Raw genomic sequence first — 27317 nt, forward strand, 5'->3', positions numbered from 1 at the left:
AGCCGAGGAAAGCTCCGGGGCTGGGAAGTGATTCATTCGCGGGCAGGGGCAGAACCGGGCTGGGACACCCCCGGCACGGCACAGCGCGGTACCGCCGGGGAGCCCTCACTCCCGACCCATCCCTCACTCCGGGCCAGCCCACATAGCCCGGTCCGGTCCGGTCCGGTCCGGTCCGCTTCGGTTCGGTTCGGTTCGGTTCGGCCTACACACCCCGGTCCGGTCCCGTCCGGACCCGGCACCCTCATCCCCCGCATGCGCAGCGGTGCCGGTGCCGGTGCCGGTGCCGCCCCCTCCCTCGCTCGCTCCCCGCGCAGGCGCCGTGCGGGGACAAGATGGCGGCCCCCGTGGATCTGGAGCTGAAGAAGGTGAGAGCTGCTCTGCTCACCTCCTCCTCACCCTTTGTGCACCTCCTCCTCCTCCTCGTTCTCCTCCCCACCCCCCCCCCCCGGGTGTCCCCGCCATCTGCAGCCCGGGCTCCCTTCGTCCTAAGTAGCGTGAGGCCGGGGGGACGCGGCCTGGGGAGGGTGGGCCGCCCCTCACCGCTGTCTCTGATCCCTCCCTCCCAGGCCTTCACGGAGCTGCAGGCCAAGGTGATAGACACGCAGCAGAAGGTGAAGCTGGCGGATATCCAGATCGAGCAGCTGACCAAGACGAAGAAGCACGCCCACCTCACTGACACCGAGGTCATGACGCTGGTGGACGAGACCCGCATGTACGAGGGTGTGGGGAGGATGTGAGTACCGGTCCGGTCCGGTGTACTGTGCATAACACCCCCCGTGTACAACACCCCTTGTGTACAACACCCCCGTGTACAACACCCCCGTTGTATAACACCCATATGTACAACACCCCCTGTGTATAAGACAGCCCCCAGCCCGCTGGCTGTGGCCCTGTGCACAGCCAGACCCCTGACCCCCAGGCTGTTTCTTTTACAAAGAACGTACAGGTTTTCTCTCAATGCCTTAATCTGTTTCGTTTTTCTCGTTTTCTTTATCCTTTAATTCCAGCAAGCTGCCTGGGAATGCAGCAGACTTAGTGGGGTGTCCTGTGGCACTCGGTGCCATGGTCTGGGAGCCACAGTGGGAGTGGATCAGGGGCTGGATTTGATGATCTCAGGGATGATTCTGTGGTTCTGTATCTGTTGGGGTTTATCTTGGCTGCCTTGAAGGACTGTCACAAATGTCACTTGCTTTGTGTATTTTGCTTGGCTCTGCTCCCAGCTGTGATGGTCTCCTCTGGCACCTGGGGAGATTGTGGTCCTGACTATCAGAGCAACACTCTGATGATAACCAGTAGTTGTGAGAAGGGTCTCACAGATCTCTCAGGGTGCACTTGTTTCCAATGGAGTTCCTATCAGACTCCTTGAAAAAAAAAACAGATTATAATTCAAGTGCTCAGGGCTTCACCTGCACAAGTGTTCTGCAGAAATGCCCTTTGCATTATCAGGCCAGGGAATGGATCTAACAGGGCTTGCCTGGAGTTTTTTTTAATCCTTGGAAGGAAGCATAAAGCTCACGTGAGTAACCCAAGTGCAGTCATAAAGATGTGCTCCCATGTGTTAGTTGGCTGTCAAAAGCAGGGCCTGAAGCCAAAAGCAACGTTTTCAGATGAACCTCCACAACACACTTCTGTTTGACTTCAGCAGCCTCTGACACAGGGCCACACAAAGTGGTTTCAGATCTGAAATGTGTTTGCCTGACAAATATCACAGTAGATTTCTGTGTTTCTCAGTTGGGAGGAATTACGATTTTTCTCATGTCTCTTGTGAGCTGGGTACAGTGAGGAATCTGCTCAGCTTGGGATGTGGTTTTGCAGAACACTGAATCTGCACTGACTGCTGCCAAAAGGAGTGACTGTATCAACTCTTCCCTGCCTTGAGGTTTTTCCCCCTTCCTAGCAAAGGGGGTGATCACAGGGCTGAGTGGTGAGCTAGCTCAGACTACAAGTGCCCTGATCCATCAGACCATGGAGTCTCCAGATCAAGGTGTGGGGAGGGGGCAGGACTGGGAAGCCAGGGCTGGTGCATAGTTTTTCCTTTGCTGTGAGTTTTCAGAACTCAGGCTAATACTATTTTTGACAGAGTCTCCTTCTTGGCTCCCAGTAAATAAACTTTTCCATGTAGGTGAATTAAATGTTGAGTTTGTGTGGGGATCCTGGTGACTGGAACATTAAAAGGAGATATATTTACAACCTTTGGAAGATTTGACCTGGGCAGCAAGGTAAACACTCCTGTTTGGAGTAGTCATGAGATGACTCAAGAGTTTTTTCTGTTTGGTTTTGTCACAGAATATGAAGAGTAAAGAGAATATGAAGATAATTCTGGAGTCAAGAATTATTTTTTTTTTGTTAAGCTGTTTTAAAATCCAAAAGTGCAGACTATTTTCCCTACATGGAGAATTCCCTCAAGATACCTTAAAAATGTCAGTGTGGGGGTTTTTATGAAGAAGTAATCCTACCTGTGAATGAGATGTGGGTAGCAGATGGAGTTTTGGTGCTGGCTGAAATTCATTGTCCTGCTTTCTGCTTCTGCCTCACACTGAGGAATAAGAGATCTTTACCTTTTTTTTTTGTCCTAAACCTTTTATTTTTTTCTCCATGTGTAGCAGCTGTGGGAGCAACAGTCTTCTGAGAAGTCTTCTTTTGCTTACCTTTCCATGACCAGACAGGGTAGCTTAGGCACAGCAGGCAGCTCCCACTCCTCAGGGTTGGCAGAAGCACCATCAGAAAAATATTTTTATTATGGTGATGCTTTAAACTCTTCATGGGTTTCGTTGTACTCATCTTTATGGAAATACAGATTAAGAGAGTGCTCCTCTTCTGATTTGTACTAATTTTTTTAATTAATTTTTTTTTCTCCTGCCTTAGTTTGATATTTTTGTGAAGCTCTGCCTGTTCTGGCCCTGGGGCCTTTCCAGCTGGCAGTAATGCTCTGTGTCACTATTAACATGGAGAATGTACCCAAAGGACATAAGGCTGGTCCTGGAGCACACTCCAACCCTTTGTAGAGGACCCCACGAGGACCAGGGGCTTGTGAGCATGAGGCTACTCCTGTCTGTCTCTAAAGTGCCTCATCTGGGACCTGGGAGTCTGGATTGCCAGGAAGCTGAACAGGAGCCAGCAGTGTGCCCAGGTAGCCAAGAAGGCCAATGGCATCCTGGGCTGGCTCAGGAACAGCGTGGCCAGCAGGTCCAGGGAAGGGATTCTGCCCCTGTGCTCAGCCCTGGGGAGGCCACAGCTTGAGTCCTGTGTCCAGTTCTGGGCCCCTCAGCTCAGGAAGGAGATTGAGGTGCTGGAGCAGGTCCAGAGAAGAGCAAGGAGGCTGTGAAGGGATCCAGCACAAGTCCTGTGAGGAAGGGCTGAGGGAGCTGGGGGTGTTGAGGCTGGAGAAGAGGAGGCTCAGGGGAGACCTCATCACTCTCTACAACTCCCTGAAAGGAGGTTGGAGCCAGGGGGGGGTTGGGCTCTTTTCCCAGGCAACTCTCAGCAAGACAAGAGGGCACAAGAGGTCTCAAGTTGTGCCAGGGGAGGTTTAGGTTGGACATTAGAAAGAATTTCTTTCTGGAGAGGGTGATCAGCCATTGGAATGGGCTGCCCAGGGAAGGGGTGGATTCTCCATCCCTGGAGATATTTCAAAAGAGCCTGGATGTGGCACTCAGTGCCATGGGCTGGGAACCACGGGGGGAGTGGATCAAGGGTTGGACTTGATGAGCTCTGAGGTCCCTTCCAACCCAGCCAATTCTAGGATTTTATGATCTGCTTGGTTGTGTGGCTGGATGGTCTGTAGCAGATTCTGACTGTGCTGTCACCTGTCCCTGCCCTCCCTTTAACCCTGAGCCTGGGTCATCCATCCTGAGGCAGAGGGTGACACCTCCTCAGCTCCCCTTCCTGCATCCATCCATTTATTCTTTGTGCTGTAGGTTTGTGTAGAGGCATTTAAGTTGCACCCCCCCCCTTCCCCTTCCCCTGAAGCTGACTTATTGGCTGGAGCAGCTGAAATTCCTTTCAATCCCTCATATTTATCATGTCTCAGTTTCTAGTGCTTATTCCAGCATGCAAATGTTAGGGCTTTAGTGGGTTTCAGTTATCCAGAGAGGGTGGAGGTACCTCTGATTATCAGTGATCTTCTGGCAGCTTGCTTGAATAGCTAAATTATTTGAAATTAGTTTTGTGCTTCAATTCTTGTGCTCAGTTTTTATTTTTTTTTAATCTTTTTAAACTGATTGAAGTTGAATTCAGGATGTTACTTCTGTGGTTTTTTGTTTGTTTTTTTTTCCCTCCAGCTTTGGTGGTTTGGGGTGTGTGCAGAGAACTCATCCATACACTTCTGTAGAATAAGATACTCCAGCTCTGTGGAATTTGGAGGCTTATGTTTGAGGAGCTGTGGTGATGTGCTGCATCCTGGGAGGAAGTCTGTGTAGTTCAGCACTTGCTTCTGTACTACTTGGAAAGCAGTTCTGTGGTTTTCTGACCCCTATCTTGAGCTTCCTTCCTTTCCAAGAGGCTGCTGGTGAATGTGAAAGTTCATCATCAGTCTCTCCTCAACCTGGTCTCTTTTAAATTTTATTTTATTAAATCTTGTAGTGTGTACAGCATGCTCACTGGCCTCCACATGTGGGGCTCGATTTACTTTTGCTATTTTTTGTTTGACACAAGAAATGTCAGTGCCACATAGTAGGAGATGATTGATTGCTGTGTACTGTACATATCCAGGAGGCTGGGATATCATCTGAGTGCTGGCATCTTGCCAAATACATTTTGATGCTCTTACTTCATATTCTTTTGCAAGGTTTGTTACGTAGCCTGAGCCAGCCACCAGTGTACTGGGCTTCTGCTGAAGCTATTTGTGAACTGATATCATCATATTTCTTTGAGAACTATGTTGGAAGTTCAAGCTTCAGAATTCTGTCTGAATATTTCAGACCTTTCCTTTTGCATTCTTTTAACCCATAACCTGGACAAGGTCCTTATTTACAGGAGAAAAATGTCTGCTATTTCTGCTAGGAGGGAGGAGAACACTGCATGCCAAAGCAGGTGGTCAGTTTTGGTTTGATGCTGCTTTATCATCAGTTTACTTCTACAACACATGGGAGAGCACTTACAAAATAAAAATATGAGAAAGTAAAACTCAAGCAAATACTGTAGCACAACTTTATGGTCAAGGTTTTCTGCAAGAGCAATGTATTATTGTAACCATCCCTATAAAATGGCTTTGTGTGAGTGTAGTATTCCATAGGGATAGCTCTAACAAAATGATTTTGAAGTATGGGGTTTTTGGGGTTTTTTTGAGACCTCAGATTTTTGGTTGTTGAACCATACACAAGTGAAGCCTGAGAGGATTAAATAATCTTAATCCTTCTTGGGATTTCAATGGATTCCTGAAAATGGCTCATCATAAATCCTTGTCAGCTCTTTCCTGACCCCCTGAAGACATCAGCCACTGCTGCACATTGCTTGTTGGTGCTGTTGTGGCTGTATTTCTGCTGTCTGTCTGTGTGTGATTCTGCCAGCACAGGTCACTGCAGAAGATGGTGGCTGCACTCTGCTTCCCGCTCACATTTCAAAAAACTCCTAAAGAGCTGAAGGCCACACCAGGCTTAATCTTTATGGTTCAGTTCCTATCTATAGCCTGGTCTGTGAAATCTGAGTGGCTTCTCCATTGCCCACCTCCCTGGGTAAGGCTTTGTGCAGAGCTCAGCTCTGAAGCCCAGCTGCTTAGAAGCTGACAGGTGCTGCAATACTTAGCAACATGCTTCTCTCTAAGGTTCAGTTCTCAGCCTCTGGGCAGTGTGTGGTTTATAAACTTGAAGCTCTGCTAGCTAGCTGTTGGAAAAGGGAAGACTTTATTTTCCACAGGACATCTGATGTGTCTAATAAGTACATTCAAGCACTGAACTGCAAGGAAAAAAAATTGGTGTCCAGGTGTTTGCTGCTTGATGACTGTTTATGCTGTATGCTGACCAGGCAGGGACCTTGGGAGATGGTGTTACATGGGGTGACACATGCATAATCCATAAGGTTTTCCATCACCCAGCTGTTTTTTTTTCAGGTGTGTCTTGATTTTGAGCTTCCTGAGCAATGTTCTCTTCAGTGTTATGTGAGTTGACCCATAAAAGTTTGCAAGATCTTTTTGGAGAGCTGCCACAGAAAGCAACATGCAAAAAGGTGCACCCAGGAGTAATGCAGCAGTAGCCTGTAGAGGGGCTTTTGGCTTGAGCAGTGCAGTGAGGAGCAGCAATGTGTTGTCATCCTCTTCCTGGCTGATCATGAGTGTGAGAGGAGCATTGCTGGTTAAGTGGGCTTCATGGTTAATTGCCCATTAATGTAGGGGTCATGAATTAAACCCTTCTTTCCAGGCTAAAAGGAAGGTAGGGCAGAGGATGCTCAGACCAAGAGTTCTCATTTGTATAAGCACTGTCCCACAGTTTGTATTTTATGTTGACATAGATAGAATCAGACCAGAGTCTGACTCTGGGTATCTCCACCTGAGTGGAGGGACACCCAGTGGGACACTGGGAGTCTGGGCTCCTGGATTTGGTGCCAGGTCAGACAGGAAGCTGCTTCTCTTGGGCACAAGCCCCTTTTCCAACTTGACATCTGATTTCTCAAATGCACTCCCCTGCTCCTTCCCCCACTTCGTGCTTGATCTTATTCCTGCTGCCCTGGCTTTGTAATCTCCTGGATATCTTGGTCCAGTTATAGCTCTCCTGCTGTACATAATTTCTCCATGCAATACTGAAACTTCAGAGAAAAAAAAAATTTCCTTGGCTTGCTTGTAAAATGTGTATCTGGCCAGTTCTAGGATACAGCTGCATTTCTTTAAAAAGTCAGCTTTAGACTGAGAACTGGTGTAGGATGGGTGCATGGATAAATTGATAAATCAGTGTTTGTCAGGTATATAAACATCAGAGAAAAGAGTCTTACAATAAAAATAACAGCTAATTTAAAAAGTAGGTATTATACTCAGCCCTACTTGAAATAAACCCGTTGGTTATGTTCCCCCCCACCTACTCCATGTGCATTGTGATAGAAGATGAGATGCAGCCTTTACTTGATGCTTGGGTTTGTATCCTGGAGGCATCTAACTCTTCAGGAGCATTTTTCTGTTGGGACTAGGAATGAGCATGACATTCAACCAAATCAATTCCATTTGTCTTTTCTTTATCCCTAACTTTCCCCCTGCCTATTATCTAGACAAAACATGGGAAAGAGCTGCCTGAATAACCCTAAAGGAGTCAGAATCTAAACTGAGAAGATAAGGGTCAGAAGGAAACCAACTCTTCATTGTTGCTAGAAGAGGTGGTCTGGTATTGCTGTGATCCAGAGGCAATGGGAATGCCAGAGCTTTCAAGAGGTTCTCCACTTCCAGTGCAGCAGTTTGGAGGTCAGGCTGTTGTGAGGAGCATGGGCCATAGTAAGGAACATTCATTTTGTTCCAGAAGGAGAAAAAGTAACCCCTGTGTTGCTTCAGTGATAGAGTTCTCCCTGGATACGTGCTAGACAAGTATAAAATGTTTTGGGGTGCTCCAGCTGCTCCTGGTTTTGTAGCTTGCTGTGCCAAATGACTGCAGAAAATACTATGGAGCATGAGTGTCTTTTTTCTGAAGTCCTCCCAGCACTTAAAATGTCACTCTGATAAAGTGTTGTATTTTGAGTCTCTTCCTGCATTTCCTGAAGGAAATATTGGAATCAAGAGTTAGAGTCCCTGGGGAAACCCTGAGTGCTAGAGCACTTCTTTCAGAATATAGAGCTGCCTTCTCTGGTTAGGGGTGGGCAGAGGAGAATGGACAAATCACTGGAACAAAGACATCCTGGGAGAGTCCTTCCAGATGTGGTGGCAGCAGAGAGGGTGTGACAAGGTCCCCAACACTCCAGTGGAGATACCCAGGGTCAGATTCTGGTCTGATTCTGTCTGTGTCAACATAAAATACAAACTGTCTGTGGGACAGTGCTTACACAAATGAGAAATCTTGGTCTGAGCATCCTCTGCCCTACCTTCCTTTTAGCTTAGAAAGAAGGGTTTAATTCATGACCTCTAGATTAAAACACTGAAGTAAAATATAAGGAAACCAATTGTGTGGGTTGAGATTGGTTCTTACAAAGCTTTAATACAGAGATGGGAGAACCAAAGTGCTGAGCTCAGGAATGCTACAAATGCTGTCCTGAATTTTTATTTTTGTTTTTTCCAAAGTATTTGCTGAACTAACAGAGTGCTTCGGCCAGCTTTAAAAAAAATTAAAAAAAAAAAATCAGGCTATCTGACAAGAAATGATTTTCTAAAACAATATCCATCCTTTTGAGTTCACAAATGTGGACTGTAAAAAGTTTGTTCTTACTGATTAGGAAACAACAGTGTGATTGTTTTAGTGCTAGCTAATTTAACTCCAGCATCCAGAAATATCACTGTATTAATGTTATGCTTGGATTCTTTTGATCCAGTTATCTTTACATCCACTTCTGTGACGTTTGCTGCATTGATTTCTTTACTGCTTTGTTGTAGCAGGATTTGCCCTGTGCAGAAGCCAAGGCTGAGCTGTTTAACAACCACAAGGCCATTGCAGGGTTTTTTTCCCTCATTTAGCATTTAAAGGGTTTCCTCCAGAGCAAGGCACAGAACTGTTCTGGTATATTTTTATTCTTGAAACTGTGGATGGGTTTGATTTTCAAAAAGTGTGTATTTGGATTGTGCAATGTTTCCTATATGGGTTCTCAGTGAAGGGAAAAACTTAAATTTACCTCTCAGTGTATAGGAATATCTCCATGTCACTTCATTTCCCACTGCAAAGTTCTCCTTTTTGATTACAGAAGATCTGTCCATAGAAAAAACTTTACTAAAATATAAATATCTTTGGGGTTGGTTGACCAAAGTGTTCACACCAACACTATTAGTTTTTTGTTTGTTTGTTTTTATGGAGAATTCTTAAAAACTCAGGTAGCTTTAGAAAGGGATCTTGCATTCCCATGACTGGAAAAATGATTTGTGTTTTTTGCAACTTGGAACTTTCAAATATGGTACAACAGAGGCTGCAAAAAATCCATTTGAAGTGCATCTGCTGTAAGCATGCAGTAGTCATTTTGAGTTTCTTTAGCTTAAACAAGCTACAGGTAATCATTGCTACATACTAAAATAATTACATTAAAGGAAAATTAGAAGATGAAACCTCTAAACTAGGGATATAGTGAGGAAAAATTACTCGTGGCAAGTAACTCCCTGAATGACAGCATTGTTTGCACTGTTTGCTCCACATGGTTTGAATCTCAAATGTTATTAATTCCTGTTTGATAGGGAGGAGGCATTTGATTTCTGTTTTTCTTGTTAGATTCCATTTATATCCATTGAGCCTTCAAAAAGAATTGATGATGTTCCTAAAAACAGACCACAGACCACTATTTTATTATTTTGGGTCATGCTATATTTAATAAACATTTAGAGGTATATTGCTGCTTGCTTTTTTTAAAGAACCAAGCATGAACAATTGTGTAAATCTGCCATCTCGTTAAGTGTCTGGCAATGTAGAAACTGCTGTTTGCAAGCTGTGTTACTATCTTGGCTTGAGGTAATGTAATATGCTGTAGCTATTGACAGATATATATATATAAAAAAAGTGAAAACTCAATGTAAACATGATCTGAAGTACAGAACAAACCCCATGACCCCTCAGCAGAGCAGGATGGACGGGTTTGACCAGTCTGTGGAGAGGCTGGAGGAAGCAAACAGTGTGGCACTTTTTGTTCTCTTCCTTCAGCTCCTTCAAGTAAATAGGTTTATGGCTTACAACTGTTCAGCTGAGTAAAAGTTACCCTTGTTGTGGCCTACATAAGACTGGGTTTGGACTGCTTCCAGGGCTGCTAATCCTGGTCTCTCTGCATGCTCCAGAGCTGCCAGGCTGTGTTTGCAGGGGTTCTGCTGCCCACCAGAGATGCTGCACCAGAGACTTCACCCCAGGTCTCCTGCCCAAACAGCTCCTGGTACTTACCCACCTCTCTGAGTACAGTAGTGAAATGGTATGTAAGCTATACACTGCTGCTCCTGGAATGTGTTCAGATATAAATCTCCCAATATAAGCTGCAGGATCTGTTTTGCTTTAAAGTATGTGTTTCTTTGGTGGGGGGAGAGAAGGGGCAGAGTTAGGCTTAGCTATATTAATAATAGGTTTTAGCTATATTGAGAGTGACCTAGTGAGAGGACTGACCACTACAATAAAAGGAAACTTAGGAAAAGCTTCAACTGCTCTGTTCCAACTCCATTTGTTTCTGAACAGGCTTCACATCTGTTGAATGGGAAACCCAAAATCAGACTGAAAAATGTGAAACCCTTAGGCATGAAGGGGGGTAGCACAAACTATATGGTTTTCCTTTTTTAAAAAATATTGCTTCCTTGTCTTGTTAGAAACTGGGTAATTCATCTAGGATGGCTAAAACTGGAATTTTCAGGGGCATCAGCAGTGCCTGTTATGAACTGCACAGGGGATCATCTACAGAAGCAGAGCCCAGGGGGATTGGAAGGGGACTTGTGGGTGCTTGCAGCTGTGCAGAGGGGGCTCAGCTCCAATCAAGCTAGATTGCATGGGATCAGCTTGTTGGAAGCCTCTCTTCCATTGGCTTTGAACAGTACTTAAAATGTAGTAATCCCCTACTGAGTATGCTCAAAGCTTGAAGAGCAGTGCAAGTTCAGAATTAAAAAGCACCTTTAAATAGATAAGGGCATGACAGGGCTTAGCCCAACTTTTCTCATGGAGCAGTCTAATGAAAATGCTTGGTTTTGTGAAGCAGGATATGTGGCTGTGCTTTTTCATAGCACAGCATGTTGTTGTTTTTTTTAGAAATGCACTAAACATGTTAAAATAATGTCATAGCTTTGTACAAAGTCTTTTCGGTATCCCTGATTTTACTTGAGAGTTTCTCAAGTGCCCTGAGAACTGTAAAGCTGGAGTTATAATGACCCTTTGTGTGAGCTGGGAGCCAGGCTGGATGGACTTTCAGGCCTGTCACTCAGCATTCTGGCAAAGGAGCACTGGAACTTTCCTCTCTGGTAGAGGGAAGAATATCAGGACCAGGCAGGGGAAAAGCTAACACTTCCCTGGCACCCTGAGCAGGTTTTTACAGTGATCTGTGTGGACCCAAGTGAGAGCTGCTTTGCAGACTGGGGAGAGAGCCCTGTGGCTTCTCCTCTCCTGGTTTTAATACTTGAATATGAACAGTTCTTGCACCAGCAAGTTGTGCAGGAGAAACACCCAAACCATGTTCTCATCCTGGCAGGGGAGGAGGAGAGAGTGGGACAGATGCCTGCCACTGAAAGCTGCAGATGTCAAGTTTGTAGTTGATTGTGGTTGCAAGTCATTGAAAATAGGGGTTCTTAATGGAAAACCTTGGCTGTGAGCATCACTGGTACTCCACCTTTAATGACTTGTGTGTCATGGTGAAGAGTGGTGTGTGCTGAACAAACATGTCTCTAACGTTCATTAAGAGATGAATATTATGTATTAAAGACAAGTAAACAGTACATTTTGGTGCAAACAGACTGAGTTATGGAATTACTTACGCTGTCTAAACATCACTTGGTGGGTGTGTACAGATGACACAAAGCAGCAGACAGATGATGAAGCTGAGAGCATTGCTGACCAGCCTGACTAGAGCCTGAAGACCATTTTGGTCAGGGCATAAGGGAGTGCTGTATAAACACTGATCAAATGGGCACCATATCCAGAAATTGTAACTGGGAAAGGCCAAGAGATCCCTTCAGAAGGAAACAAGCACTCGGTCTCAGAGAGAGTTTATAAGCACTTGCTCTGCCTTAGGGAAACAATCCTGATGGGGAGCTGGCAGAGGGAGGAAAATAGAACCAAATGGGAATATTTAGAGTGAGGTTTCTCTTTCAGTTCCCTTGTTCTCTATTTTTGTTCCTCATATTGCACTTGAGAACCAGCAGTCACTGGAAGACCAGAACATGTAGGTCCAGCTGGTTCATAAACCCTTTACAGAGCTACTCTTGTTGGTCCAGATTTGCTTGAGCATTGCTGTCCTTGAGGACCCTACTTTTCTGTAGCTTCTTTTCTAATCATCTTTGTCTTGGTTTGAGTTACTACTTTTATCTGTGGACACTGAAAAAATCCCTGAGTATCTGGAATAGAGCAAATCCTGCTCTGTTTTTAGTGGCCATTCCCTTTGAAATGAGCAGATGGGGTGAACTTGTCCATTCTGACCCAGCTAGTTCTGGTGTTACTGAGCAACAGTGGGAAAGTTGTTGTGTGAAGAGGTGACTGTCATTAAGCTTTGGAGTTGCCACTGTGGTGCTGAACATTTTTTCTGAATTGTTATTTCATGTTTGATAGTGTAGGTGGTGTGTTTGACAGATCTGCTAATGTGTGTTGTGATGCTTTGTGGTGAGGAGGCAGACGTGAGTGAACTTATCTGGAAGAAAATCTGGTTCCCTGCTTGTCCTCTGTGGACAATCACTACTTAAAAGCCATCCCAGTTCCACGAACAGACTCCCAGGCTCTGTCAGGAGCTCCTGTGGAGGTCGTTGGTGCTGGTTGGCCCCAAGGGGTTGGGGTTAGTTGTGTTATCCAGGCTCAGCATCACAGAGCAGCCAGGACCTCCTCAGCTCTGTGACATGGTGACCAAGGTGGAGCCAGAGGTGTTTCTTCAGGCAATCAATGAAGTTCACATGTTTGAAAGGCTTGTTCACAAATTCACTCAGGGAAGAACTAAGCCCTCAGAACCTCCCGAGATTCTTTCATCAGTTTAAAATTTCATAAATAAAATAACCACATTTAATGAAATCCAGGCAGTAGAATGACATTGCCCTATTTCTCCAGCTTGGTAAGGAAAGAACAATCACAGAGCTGGTGTTTTGCTTAGGATAATAGGAAGAATGAAATCCAGATTAATTTTAAACTCCAGTTTATTACAGGTGCCCTGCAGCTTCTTACCTAATGAGCAGAACAAGTTTCTGCCTTTTTTAAGTGTTGCCATAAACCACATTATTTCCTTAGGTAAAAAATTTGGCCAAGCTATCCATAATGTGTGTATCCCATGCTAGCAGCTAAAACAAGCTAGGAGTTTTTTGATCCCTTTAGTTGGAAAGTTAAGCTACAGGTTTAAATAGATAACTGTGGATGTGGATTTATAGCTTCAGCAGCTTTACAAAAATTGGGCTTTGAGAGTTTGCACAGCAGCACCTGTGCACTTTAGGCTGAGGGTTCAGTGGGCTTGTGGATGGCTTGGAGCTGGTACTACTGAAGACCTTCTGATGGATGCTGCTGGCCAAGTCAGGGGCATTTCATCTGCTTCTGAGGCAGGGTGTGAGTGGACACAGGCTCTAGCTTATTATTTTATGCCAAATAAAATCAGGGTGGTGGTGTTTGTGCCCAGCTGCCCGCCTGAGTCTCATCAGTGCTAACTTTGGCCATCCAATTTTAATTTGCTGTCATATGTCTGCCAGAGCATTGCAGGAGGGTGGAAGGGAGGATATTTTCCCTGATGACTGCTGTTGACATTTGCAGAATAGAAGTGAAGTCAGCCACTTGTAGTACTGCACTGCCTGTAGCAGTGCTCAGTGCCTGGAGCCCAGCAGGGACCTTCCCAGCTGCAGCAGGGGAAAAACTGATCAAGCTGTCTTGGTGTTAAACTTCATTTCTTAGACCTGAGGTGTCAGTGAAACCAAAATGGGCAGTCGTGCTACACAGTTTGGGGAAGCCAACGAGAAGGTGTTCTTGTTTGCTGCTGCCACAAAAAAAGGAAATAATTAAGGGAATGTTCACAGACACACGTGGGCTCAGGGAAGCTGCAGTGTTGGGGGATTTCTGATGGCTTTGGTTCCTGAGGGCATCTTGCAGCATTTTTCACTAATGGCAGCTTCTGCAGAAGCAAGGCAAGCTTTCAGATTTCACCCCAAAATCTACAGGGTGTGTGCACGGCCAGGTTAATGTTTGTTTCTTCTGGTGTTTGAGGCTCAAGGGAAGAGTATCAGAATGATGGTGGTGGTCTTGAAAAGTAGCTCCTCTGTGGCTGGATCCAGGCTCTGCATCTAATAGCAATGTAAATTACTTCTCTTTCCTAGAAGGGTGGTCTTGAACTTGTTTTTCACAAGCCTGAGCAAAGCCCATGTTTTATCTCATCAGGCTGATGTGTGCTGGGGTCTGAAGACATCACCAGTGTGTGAAAGGGGATTGTGGGGACACGTAAAGTGATCAGGGGGATTGAAGGGATGAAGAGAGTGTGAGTGAGCTCTGTTGTAAAGAACAGGAGCAAATACAGGACAAAGAAGACACCAGGAATAAACATGCATCAAGGTGAGAACAGTTGGAATGATTTCCCAAGGAAAGCAGTGTAGGCTGGATTTCCCCACACTGGACAGTTTCAAGACTCAGCTTGACAGAGTGCTGGGCCATCTCTTTTAAACTATATCTTACCTTGAAAGGTTGGACTAGGTGATCCTTGAGGACCCTTCTAACCTGGCATTCTGTGATTCTATGAATTTATAGTGGGAAGAAATGAGGAGAGATTTGAGAAAAGATACAGCAGAAGTAACTGTAGAAAACAGGTGAAGCAGAATAAGGGAGAGAAGTAGGAGAAGGAGGAGGAAGAGATTGCTAAGTGCAGTTAATAAGAGCACCAAAAGGAGTTTTAATTGGAAACCTGTTATCATTAACCACAGTTCTGCTCCCATGCATTTCAGGAATGCATCTGGCAGGTAGTTTTCCTTTTGGCTGTTGTGTTGCTGAGACAGAGTCCATGAGGCTTCGAGCTGAGTGGCAGATCTGCATTTGTATTTACCAGGCCCTGTGCAAACATGTTAATAATGTCATTTGACAGGAGAGATGGTACTGCAAACTGATTTCAGGTTTTTCTGTAGCAGATAGATTTTTCTGCTCAGTGTAAAGCTGCTCATTTTAACTCTTCAAACATGAGCTCTTGTCACCTGGCAGGAAGATGTTGACCTTAGTTGGTGCTGGAGGGAGACCTTGACCTCGTTGGAATGACCCGTGGAGGCTCCTGCTAAATCCCCTGGGGGACTTTCTAAGTAGGGAAGGGGCGAATCTGCAGCTTGTACATTCTTTATGTCTGGAAGGATGAAAAACAACCGTGGAGGGTTCCTAAAATTCATTTGAACTTAGTTGTCCTTCACCTCTTTGGGGGATGCCACTGCCGCATGCTGGTGAGCTGCTTTAGATGGTAGTGCTCCTCCAGAGGCTCTTCTGGGTAAGTCAGGCAGCTTTTTGCATACTGGCAAGCAGGATTGGTGTGACTGAGATGTTATGGATGCATCTTTCAAATCCCTTTGGCAATCAAAATATAGAACAAGTAGAAATAAATGGCTGCCACATCAGTTAAAAATGTCATTTAAAAAGACTGCTCCTCACCCCGCAGAAAAACCCTCTGAATGTAGGAAGTATGGGAATTCAGAGGTCAGGGAGGGGGTACATGAAAGCCAAGCCCTGACCAGTGGAGTTCTGAAAGCTCAGCTAAAGGCAGGTCTGTATCATCAAATCACAGAAGGGTTTGGGTTGGAAGTCACCTTCACAGACCATCCAGCCAACCCCCTTGCCATGGGCAGGGCCATCTGCCACTGGATCAGGTGCTCAAAGGTCCAACCTGACCCTGAACACTTCCAAAGGTGAAGCACACAAAGCTTCTCCAGTGTCTCACTGCCCTGGTGGTAAAACACTTCTTCCCTTTGCCCAATCTAACCCTGTCCTCTTGCAGTTTAAGACCATTGCTCCTTGTTGTCCTGGCATGATGGGCTCTGGAGAAAACTCTTGGTCTGTCTGTCTGTCTGTCTGTCTGTAAGCTGCTTTTTTGTATTGCAGGGCTTCTCTAAGGTGTCCCTAAAGCCTCTTCTCCACACTGAACAACCCCAGCTCTCAGCCTGCCTCTGTAGAAAGCTTTGGTTTTATTGTGCAGGTTTGTTTAGCTTGTGAGCACTAATATGGTAATCAATGGATTTTATCTGTGAAAAGAGACTTCTTGGCCTTATGCCATCAGCTGATGTAGATCTTTTTGAAGGGAATGTGATGCCAGACTCCCCTTGCTAGCTGTGTGCAAGAACTGCTTTCAAACAATCTCAGCATGCTGGATGATAGAGGGAGATGTGTGTGCATCCTTTTTCTTCCTCCCAAATCATGGGTGAGATGAGTGAGCAAGCCCTGGAGGCCAGCCCAGGGGTTTGTAGGAGCTATCACAGCAATTTCTGCTGCCTCTGTCCAGAATGTGTGAGATGAATGTGAGGCTGTTGGCTTTGCAGAGGTCACTGTTGTCTAACTCAGCATTCAGGTAGGTGTAAACAGATGTAAACAATACACAACAGTTGTCTGTTTCTTCTTTTTCACTTGCAGGTTTATTCTTCAGTCTAAAGGAGTGATTCATAATCAGCTTTTAGAAAAACAGAGAATAGCTGAAGAGAAAATAAAGGAATTAGAGGTAAGTGTTTGGCAGGTAATGATGATAAAAATAGAACATTGAAGGTCAACAAGAAGCTGTTTGCTACATTTATTTTTTTTCCTGCTACTCTTCTTCCTGCTACTCTAAAAGATTATGACTAGATGAAACATAATGCCTGTTACAAGGAATTCTTGTCACTTGGTTTCTTTGCTACAGTCCCAGCAGGAACGGATTGCTGTGCCCTGGTATGAAAACTGGGGGTGAGGGATTCAAAGAAGGGAAAGGATATTTGGCTATTTGCAGTACATAGGTGATGTGAAACTGTGCCAGTGCTGTGGATATCAAACGTTTACACTGGCTCAGGACAATTGCACAAATTCATGGAAGAGAAATCCATTGAGAATTACCAAATATGTAGAAAGCGCATCCTGCTCAGGAAGTCCCTGAGCTAAAAATGTCTGAAGGCTGGGAAAGTATGAGGAGGGAGAACCCATATGTGCCTGCCCTGTGCTTATCCTCTGCTTGGGGCTGCTGTTGAAGCCTGGATCTATGGGGAGATGGGACTGTTTTGATGAGATGGTCAGAGCACTTCTGTGTTTTTATCTTTATCTGGTTGGAGAATTCAAGGCAGAGAAGAATATCTAGGAGATATAAAGTAGTGTCTTCAAGTTCCAGTGTTCAAACAAGTTATCTAGTGAATCTTGACTATCTTCTAGTGGCTACATGTACAGCTTACAGTTCTTTGGAGAAGATGTTCAAAATGTACTTTTCCAAGGCCATTAGTGTATTTTTTTTTCTTGGTGCCCCTAAAATACAGTTAATACAAAACACTGTTCTTTTGGGTTTGGGGAATGGCAGAGAGAGCTAAGACTGAATTGTGTCAAGCTCTTTATCTCATGTGTTGGAGAAAGTGAGTGTGGAGACCAGCTAAGCACAGACAAGCAGGAACAGGAATTCAGTGCTCAAACTTACTCAGACCTGTGCAGTTTTGTCTCTGTTATCTCCTACTTACTCTAAAACAGAAGTAGAGTTTGTGGTTTGTTTGTTGGGTTTTTTTTTTCCATTCCTTCTTAAAACTCAGCTTGCCTGGAGAGCCATAGGGCAAACACATCACCATATTGTGTTGCCTTCAGCATTTTCTGTGCCAGATACTAAGAGGTTTTGTGTTTCTGGCCATGAGAAGTTTTTCTGCAGAGGGAAAACACGTAATCCCTCCTGGATAGGCTACAAGGTGGTGTTACCACAGAGTAGGCACAGTCATTTTTATGGCTTTGTGATAAAAGTGATTGTATCCTGGCTACTCTGGAGCCATTCCACACATCAGTGGCTTTGCCCAAAGACAGCTCTGTGCTTGGGGTTGGAGATCTTCTGAGCAGCACATCTGGGCTAGGAGATGGTCAGGTTGTGGTTGGCAGGTTCTGTGTACAAACTGCCCAGTGGGGCCATTGGGCTGTGGTCAGCTTTTTGGCTACTGTGCCCTTCAGCTGTGCAGCTCAGTTTCTTCCTGTTCTTGGTGGGGGATGATCTTGTTTCCTCAACCTTCCTATTGCTGAGCTCAGCAGAATAGGTGGAATTCCCCCTAAATTATAACCTTTGCCATTCATATACAGAGCTGGCTCTTTCACAAAAGTGTTTTTCTGATTTGTAGCTCCCTGTTGCTTGGGTCTCTGGTTAATCCCACTGAACTGAAGTTTGCAGCAATAGTGACTGTCTCAAAAGGTGGTGGGAGTGGGAAGGTCACTGCCACATGGTTTGTGGGTTTTTTTCCCTGTTCTTAACCATCGAGCTTAGATTGCCAAAACTTTTCAACAGTTAAAGTGGCCACTCAAGTCCATCTTTTAATTACTTTTAACTACTGCCAGCTGGCTGGCAGTTTTGTGAAATGGATTTTCTTTAGGCTTGGGATTCCCCATGAAAGAATGCAAGCTTTTAGAATGGCAACTGCTGGAAACTGAAATTTGGGGAGAAATACCTGAGTCCAAGTCAGAGAGCACTTATCACAGGAGTAGGGGATTTTGCTGTCCTGAAAACAAGTTGTGACAGAAGCAGGAAAGAATGTGAAACTTTGTGATCTTGTGCTTCCACTGCATCATTGTAAAATAAATAACAAAACAAGATAGGTTAGAACTGCCCTCCATCAGTTGCTAAAACTGGCTGGATTTTAAAGCCTGGTTTATATTTTACAGTGTTAGCTACCTGGTTACTTATTTGCATTTCTCACTTTGTGTAGTTGAATCAAGCTGGTCAGAGTAATCCTCCAGTCTCTACACTGTTGGTCTGATCTGGTTAAGTCATGTAGTGTGAACTTGAGACAGTTATACCTTACTATTATGATGCTGTTGCTAAGGTATTGTGAAATGTGCATTTTTGATATAAGCAGGAATTTGAGAAATACTCTCAGTGCTAGCTTGGTGCTGTTTGCAGAGCAGCACAGCAGAACACTGGGCTCATGGCTGAGCTCTTCTACAAATCCATCCATCTGCATGGCAAGGAGAGCTCCTGAGTGCTGACTGTTCATGAAAATGTGGGCTTTAACCTGCTTCAGAGATGTGAGCTGAGTTTCCTGACAGTCACAGCTGTCAGAGTGAACTTTATGAACAGTGCAGGGGTTTGCATCTCGTTGGAAAGCTTCTTTTCTCCCTGCTGATAATCTCCACTGCAATGCACAATTCCAGTCATTTCCTTGCCCTCACTCCCCTCTCTTGGATGGATTCCTCCTCTGTTGGACTAGTGAGTTGCCTTCTTCAAGGCAGCATCACAAAATGTATGTGGTACTGCTGGTTTGATCCTCCCATTGCATGGCAAAGCAGCAAGGAGAACTTGTACAGAACCTGTACAGAGCTGAGGGAAAATCAGGCTTGGCTGGAATACACATGGGATGTAGGCAGTGAGAGGAACTGTGTTCTGAAAAAACCCAAAAGGCCATGGATGTGCATGAGGGGGCACATGCACAGCCTGTCAGTCACTGCAAAAAAAAACCAAGGTAACTTCACCCTTCTTCTGAAAGTGAAGGTGTGGGTGTGAATGTATTTGTGCATACGTAGCATTCTTAACCTCACAGCTTGTGTATAATCCTTGGGAGTTCAAACAGACTGCCCAGGCTTGCTGGCAAAATGCTGCTCAAAAGCTGTGCCAGTGAGGGTTACAGAAACCTGCTTGAACCCTGCAGCAGGAGCTCCCTCCTGCACTACTCGGGGAGTGTCCAGCTCAGCACCAGCCATTGGATTTTTCCAGCCCTGATACTATCAAATTCTTGTTGTGTTTCACAGTACAAGGGGTATGTGTTAAATCTATTTTGAAAGCATTCTAAAGGGATGAGCACAGACTCTTTTTAGCTCGGCAATGTTTGTGCAGTATTAGGAGAAAAACCAAGTAATGTTTTTCTTCCCTTGTTTTTAAGGAAACATGATATGTAAGAGGTGGAACAATGCTTTGTTTCAGGAAATGTTATCCGTTTCCATTGTGGGGCTAGATGGATTCTGTTTTTAAATGTGGCATTTTAGAAAGAACAAACTATGATGTTATAAAGACATGGAAAATTGATTCTTCGTTGGGGTGGAGAAAGTGATTATTGCTGTGTGTTTTCTCTGATAATATCTGATAGTCCCCTTCTCCTCTGCTATATTCAGCATGTTTAGTTGTCAGGCGTTGTCAGACTAAATTGCTAAAAATAACAAATAAGGGGGAGGCTCTGCTGGGCAGCTCTGTCTAGAGTGTGCCACTGAATTTAGCTCCTTCATGGAAGGAGCAAAAGCAACCTGCAGCTTTCTGGTTGAATTGGATTTTGGTTCACAATGTTTTTGTTTGAAAGACTCAAAGTTTATTGGTGTGGAGATAAGGGATTGGTTGTTTTCTGCCTGCCTGAAGTAGAAAACACCATCAGGAAAGCTATACTTAAGTGCTTGATTTCCAGTTCACAAATTCTTTGTTCTTGTTCCTGGTGGAGAGGCAAACACTGCCCTTAAACAGCTCTGTGTTTAAAGGCTTAGATGGTGTTGCCAAGTTTAAAAGTGGCTGCTTTGCAGTGCCTTATGATGTCCAGACACCAGATTTCTTTCCTGGTGCTGCCTGGATGGAAACTTCCTCATGCTGTGGCTTCCTTTTCTCTAACCTTCCTTCTCTAGGAGCTTTGCTGCAGCCCTGAGGCATAATGGTGGTGCCCCCCTTCTTGATGAGTCGACCAGCACATCCCTGGTGGTTGCCACAGCAGTTTTCATACCCTCTGGGAACAAAGATTTAAGAGGTGTGGCTGGGGTGAAGTGCTGGAGCCTGGGGGTAGGTGTTCCCAGCAGGTGTGGCTGGGATGGACCTGCTCAGCAGCCTGTGCACCTCTGCCCTGCTCCTGCCACAAGTCTCTGGGCAGCCCTTTGGTTTGTTTTTTTTTTTTTACATGAAACCCTCAGCCTGGAGGCCACTTCTGAGGGTGGCTTTAATGGTGTAGAAACCTCCTGAGGTTTGTGGTGTGCTTTGCAGACCACTGAGCAATCATCAGAAGGCAGCAATTGGTAGGCTGTTTCCAGCTCAGACCTGTTTCTTGCTGGGATTTACAGCATGAAAGCTCTCATCCCAGGGCTGGTTTGGGATAGGCCAGTGCTCAGGAATGTATGGTGGGCTTTTGAAATAAAGAGGGGGAAATAAGGAATGCTTCTGTTTGCTTTGGAGAGGAGAAGCCTCAAGAATAGCCCTCTGTGCTTCAGTCTGGAGCAGATTTTCCTCTGAGTGACTGTGGTGTTCTCTCATGCCATTGCTGGCATACGTGCACGTATCAAGGAGATGATTTTAAATCCATGCTGTCCCTGAAGCTACCCCTGGTTTCCAAGTGTGTGCACAGACCAGCTCAGTCCCTGCCTTGGTTTTAGCCCTTCTGGCTCTGTGGCATGAGCTGCACTAAGGAAAACTGCTCTGCATCTGTTGCTGGTGTTTGTGCAGCAGCCAAACCAGAACCATCCAAACGTGCAACCATGATTTGCAAACATCTGCAAAACTCCTCTTGCATGATTATTTGCAATGTTTGATTGGGGGGTAGATTTATTTTAATTTTCTCAATTTTTTTGTCCTGGAAGGTGGTATGTTGTGGTGGTGGTTTTGTTGTTGTTGTTTGTGTGGTTTTCTTAAGGTTTTTTTGTTTGTTTTCCCTGCTCTTTGTTTCCCTTCTTCCCCCTCATTACAATATTTGATGTTTGGGAATTTAAGAGTGTTGTTTGGGAGTTCAGTGTCCATACCTCCTTCTCCTCTTGCCCCTGAATCACACCTTGGAATTTCACTAACTCTCCCAGAGCATCCACAGCTGTTCAGGTGTTCTCTGCAGTCATGAGAAAGACAACAAATACTTGCAGAGGGTCACTTGTTCCCAGAGGTGATCTCTTCCCTCTGCTTGCTGTACTGGGAGGCTGGACACCTGAGGTTGGAAACAGCTGGAAGTGAATTTAACATTTAGGATTAACATTGGCTTGTATGGACCTCTGAGGAGGAAGCTGTGGGAGCTCCACAAATGCTGGAGATTGGAGTGAAAGTGAGTTGCAGAGCCTCAGCATCCCCTCTGAGCATCAGGCCTGGTGATAGCTCTCAACTTCCATGGTCTTGTGTGTCTGAAACAGCTCCAGGTGTCTCAGCAGATCCTTTTGGGAATGGACATTTGGACATGGAGCTGTCAGCACCCATCTGTCCACCCCAGGGATGCTTGTTTGGAAGAAAAGGAGTAGCTGAAGGTTTGGTGGTTTTTTGGGGTGTTTTTTTGTTTGTTTGTTTCCTCCTCTGTCTGGCTGTCTCTCAGAGAGGAGAATCTGTATTCTCATTCCTGGTTTTTGAGATGAAAAGTACTCTGAGCAACGAGGAAAATAAGCTTTAACCTCATAAAACAGTAAGAAAGTTGAGAGTGTAATGGATGCAGGGCTAACACTGTCAGGACAGAATATTTGCTTTACGGAGGAGCCCTCTGATGTTGAAGTGGGGCCATACAAATTTAAGATAAATAATGGAGGAATTGGGGCATAGCTAATGCTGCTCCAGTTCTCTCTGTCCCCTAAACTGACTCTTCTGATGGAAAAATGAACAACAGGCCTGATTCCTTCCTTTCAGGGCTGTGATGATTCACTGACTTGACTTGTTTCTTTATGTTTAAAGCTTCACAATCTGTCTTACCATCATTTGTCAGAAGTGTGAATAGCAGAAGGATTGTATTCTTACAGCCTAACTTAATGTGTATTTTATGCTGTTTCCCTTTTATCCAAATCATGTCATCTCTTGTCCCAGATTAATGAAATTTGATTGTGTGTACCTAGCACCTTGCAGCTTTGAAAAGGAACAAATGCTCTTCAGCAGTCACAAGAAAGGAGGTGTATTATTTTTTTTTTTAAGTACCAGTTCTGATTCCTGTGGTAGATGTGTTAGATAAGAATCAAATAAGAACATGTTCTGCTTTGAAAATTGAGTAAGAATCTTATCCTGTGTTAAATGGTGGACGAGTCACGGGTTGCAAAACCTGACCTCGTAATCTTGGAGGCACAGAAAGAAGAAATCATCACATTTTAGAGGGGATTCCCAGCTCTCTGAAAGGCTATTCCTCTGGTTTAGGCTTGGGATAGCTTATAAAACTTGAACAGCTCACCACATTTTTGTGAAGGGTGTTTGTGAGTGGTGCTGGTTTTGGTGGAATAACATCAGCTGGCTGTGGGTTTGCATTTGCAAGGTTGGATCTTTCATTTGGAGCCATCATTCGCTTCAACAAGTTTTCAAACTCCCAGACTTTTGCAAGCAACTGCTTAATTAGTAATTCTTTGTTAGTCTTCCCAGCACTGCAGAGTGCAAAGTAAGCATACAAATTAGCTGAGAGGGCAAAGGCTTCATGAAGGGAGAACTGGAATTTGATGACTTTTTATTTTCGCTGTCATACCTTTTATTTTTGGGTGGATAATTGTAGATTTTACAAGCAGAAGAGTAATCAACATGGGTGTGGGTTGCTTTCTTTTTAAATCCTTTAGAAGCTGGCTATATAGGTGCATTTTCAAACCAAATGAAATCTATCCCAGAACTTGTTTTAGGATTCAGATGGGAAAAGCTTTTCAATCAAACTTTGCCAGTATGCTTGCATTCCTTTTGTAATTCAGGGGAAAGCAAAATACATTTTACAGTAGTAAAACCCCACTTCTGCTGCATCTGAATGGTTTTGTCCATCCAGGAGCCTACATTTAGTCATCTGGGCCTGAAAACCTTGCTTGTTTCCTCTGATTAGCATTAGGCTGCTTTTATGATTACACTGAAATCATTTTAACACAAACTTGGTGCATAAGTCTGTCTTTGTCATTTTAAACCAGGGGCTGATTCATTGTCAAAGCTCTCCTTTGTGCTTATGGCTGCAGAAGTCTCCAAAGCAACCAGCCAAGCTGGATGCAGGTCCCTCTCCAAATTCTCCTTGCATGAGTAATGGTGAAGTCACCAAACCAGTGCTGCTCTCCTTGCCTTAGTCACCCAGCCCATGCTCCTTCCTCAGCCTCTGCCCAGCAGCTCAGGGGAGGAGGATTATCTGTGCCCTATAAACCTCCATCCTGCTCCCAGCTCCCCTGGGGAGAACAGGAAATGATGATTTGGAAAACGTGCTCCTGCCTGCAGGAGACCTGCCCCAGCCCTGACTCAGCTGGCTGAAGCCACACCTTGCTTCCCAGGTATGTGGGGAGACCATCACCCTCACCACTGTCACCCTCACCGTTGTCACCCTCACCGCTGTCACCCTCACTGCTGTCACCCTCACTGCTGTCACCCTCACTGCTGTCACCCTCACTGTTGTCACCCTCACTGCTGTCACCCTCACCGTTGTCACCCTCACTGCTGTCACCCTCACTGCTGTCACCCTCACTGTTGTCACCCTCACTGCTGTCACCCTCACCGTTGTCACCCTCACCGTTGTCACCCTCACCGTTGTCACCCTCACTGCTGTCACCCTCACTGCTGTCACCCTCACTGCTGTCACCCTCACCGTTGTCACCCTCACTGCTGTCACCCTCACTGCTGTCACCCTCACTGCTGTCACCCTCACCGTTGTCACCCTCACCATTGTCACCCTCACTGCTGTCACCCTCACTGTTGTCACCCTCACTGCTGTCACCCTCACTGCTGTCACCCTCACTGCTGTCACCCTCACCGTTGTCACCCTCACCATTGTCACCCTCACTGCTGTCACCCTCACTGTTGTCACCCTCACTGCTGTCACCCTCACCGCTGTCACCCTCACCGCTGTCACCCTCACTGCTGTCACCCTCACCGTTGTCACCCTCACCGCTGTCACCTTCATCACTGTCACCCTCACCACTGTCACCATCACTGCTTCCCAACCACCCCACCACCCCCTGGCACCCCACAGCTCTCTGCAGATGTGTTCCTGACAGGGCTCAAGGGTGTCTGAATCACGGGGTGTAGGGCGGGGGGATGCTGCTGAGCTGTCAGTTTTACATCATCTTCTTGTTGCTGATTTGTCGAAGCTTTGAAATTTATGGCAGTTCTGTGTTTTCTTTTTTCTCTTCTCTCAAAATGGCCTCGTTCTGCCAGGACTGCAAGGAATGAAAGGTGTGGTGTGGTTTGGCAGAAGTCCTGTTGCTCAGAGGTGTTCTGATGAGCCATACTGGCTCTGCAGGACCACAGAAACCAAAGCACCAAACGAGGGAACTTACCATGTTTTGCAAGAGACATTTTGGTGAAGGACACTTCCTCCAAAGCAAAACGTGGGTATTTTCAGGATCTGGGTGAGTTTCCTCTCCCCAGGCTCTTTGTGTTTGACCTGACTCTGCTGTTGTAAGGAGGCATCATCCGACCTGAAGCAACAGGCTTCTGAAAGCTGCTCTCAATGATTAATTCTACCGAGAAGAGGTGTCCCTAAAGGAATCCTCGGGGCTGACAATATATTTCTGCTGCCACCTATTGAAAGGTTCCCAGTTGGCTTGCTCTTCCAGAATGTGAAAATGCTGTCCCGTGGCTCAGGAAACAGGTCTGTGCAGTGTGTCCCAGCAGGACACAGAAAAGGCCCCTCTGCAGGTAGGCTTTCCTGCCTCTTGTCCCTCCTTCTCCTGAATGTGAGCTCCCTGGTACCAAGTGAGGAGAGCAGCAGTTGCTTTTCCTAGTTAGCTTTTTCAGAGTGTGTTTCTCAGGGTCTGAAGGTGCTACAATAACAACAGGGGAAGCCCTGGTGGTTGTGCTGTAGGTAGGATCAGTACCTGATGAAGGTGGATTTGCACCAGTTCTTCAGGCAGGTGCTTCTAAGGTCCTCCTGAGCTGGCAAGTGCACTTGTATGCTTGACATCTTATCTTCCTGACTCTAATCCAGATGGATTTTTTTAGTGCCTGAGTGTCCCCGTTACCTTCTGGAAAGAATGGCTAAGGGAAAACCCAGGGATCTGAATCATCACTTCTCCTGGTAGGTAAATGTCATCATCGTTCTGTCAGCAGCTGTCATCAGGAACCAGCTGGGCTCCCTTCCTCTTGCACTTCATTTGCTCTTGAGCAAACTCTGGGCAACTTCCTGAGAGCAATAACTCTTCTTGGAAAGCCTTGAAGTGTATCTAAATATTTGGTGGTTGCTGTAGTGTAGTAATTCCCAATGTGTACATGTGCCACAGTCTGGGGCTGGGTGAGGACCAGTGCTGGGTGGACCCGTCAGGGTGTAGGGCTTTCTGCAGACCCACCCATCCCAATGGCTGGTGCCCACTTGTTCAGTTCCTCCTGAAGCAGAAGCACAGAATCACAGAAGGTTAAGGTTGGATGAGACCTCCAAGATCACCCACTCCAACCTTTGAACAAATATCCAGGTGCTGTTCAGCAGATCCACCTCCCTCCTGCCTATGGGCTCCAAGTGAAATCCCATTAAACACAGCGTGTGTCCTCAGTGCATCATCTTCCATCATCCTGGGCTGACCAGAACGGTTCCCTCTCCTGCCATGTGTGTGGTGACAGCTCAGGGTGTTCTCTGTGTGGCTGTTCTCTGGCACAGGGATTTTGGGGAATTGCAGCCACCCTGGCAGCAGAGGTGCCCATGAGAGTGAGAGGAGCTCATGCAGCGTGGGGCAGCACAGGGGAAGATCCTTCCCCAGACCAGTGAGTGCTCCCAGCTCTGTCTCAGGATCTGCTGATCACTTTCCCAAAGGGTGTGCACGCAGAGCCCCTGAGGAATGCCAAAAATGACCTGGCTTAGCTTTGGGAGCTGCAGAAACTCCTGGCTGGCAGGTTTATTGAGATGGTGTCAGGAGATGAGTTGTGTCAGGGCTCCTGTTGGAGGCACTGATCATGCCTGAGGACTGCAGCATTCACTGAGCTTCTGAGCAAGGGGGGCTACCAGCAGCTGGTGTCTGGTAGCCACATGTGGGGAGAGAGGTGCTCTCTGGGAAGGTACCTGCCAGCTCATCTCATCCTCACAAGCTGGATGCAAAGCAAGTTTGTAGAAAAACAGGTGGGGGTTTTCTCATTTGTTTTTTTTTAAAAAAAGCTGAAATGGGAAGGCCTGCTCCCATACCAGATCCTCAGATTTCCATGGAAAGATTTTTATTTGGGATTAAGCATATTTGTGTTTAAGGTTGGGGTTTGAAGCTCTTTTTCTTGCCGTGGTGAAGAGGGAGAAGTGGAACTGCAAGAGCAAGAGGAGTAAACGTTGACTGAGAAACCACTGCTTGAAAGAGCCAAGTCCTGTGAGGGTGAGGCATGGTGTAGCCCCCAAATCTGCTGCCTCTTGGTTTCCTGCTGGGGACAAAAAGGCTGCTTTGGCTTTTGGAGGTGAGCAACCTGTGAGAGGCTGAACCCCCAGCTCCAGCCAAGGCTTTGCAGACCATGGGTCAGTGGCTGACCAGCTCTCTCTGGAGCCAGAGGCATCTGAATCAGCCCTCTGGGGGAAGTGTGCTGCTTTGATCATTGCAAGCTTGCCCGAGAGGAGCTGATTAATAGTTTTTTCTTGCTGTGGA

The 27317-nt window shown here is 45.8% G+C and overlaps 1 protein-coding gene across 1 annotated transcript in view; it reads left to right on the forward strand.

Annotated features, from left to right (window-relative positions):
* Positions 1-218: 218 nt before the first annotated feature.
* PFDN1 (prefoldin subunit 1) overlaps positions 219-27317 on the forward strand; it is a 32134-nt gene continuing 5035 nt past the window's right edge. The window contains exons 1-3 of the mRNA XM_071758350.1: positions 219-365; positions 567-733; positions 16335-16419. Coding sequence (XP_071614451.1) covers positions 333-365; positions 567-733; positions 16335-16419 — 285 coding nt within the window. The 5' untranslated portion in view covers positions 219-332. The remainder of the gene's footprint in view (positions 366-566; positions 734-16334; positions 16420-27317) is intronic.

This window comes from Heliangelus exortis, chromosome 15 (assembly GCF_036169615.1).
Source record: "Heliangelus exortis chromosome 15, bHelExo1.hap1, whole genome shotgun sequence".
NCBI lineage: Eukaryota > Metazoa > Chordata > Aves > Apodiformes > Trochilidae > Heliangelus > Heliangelus exortis.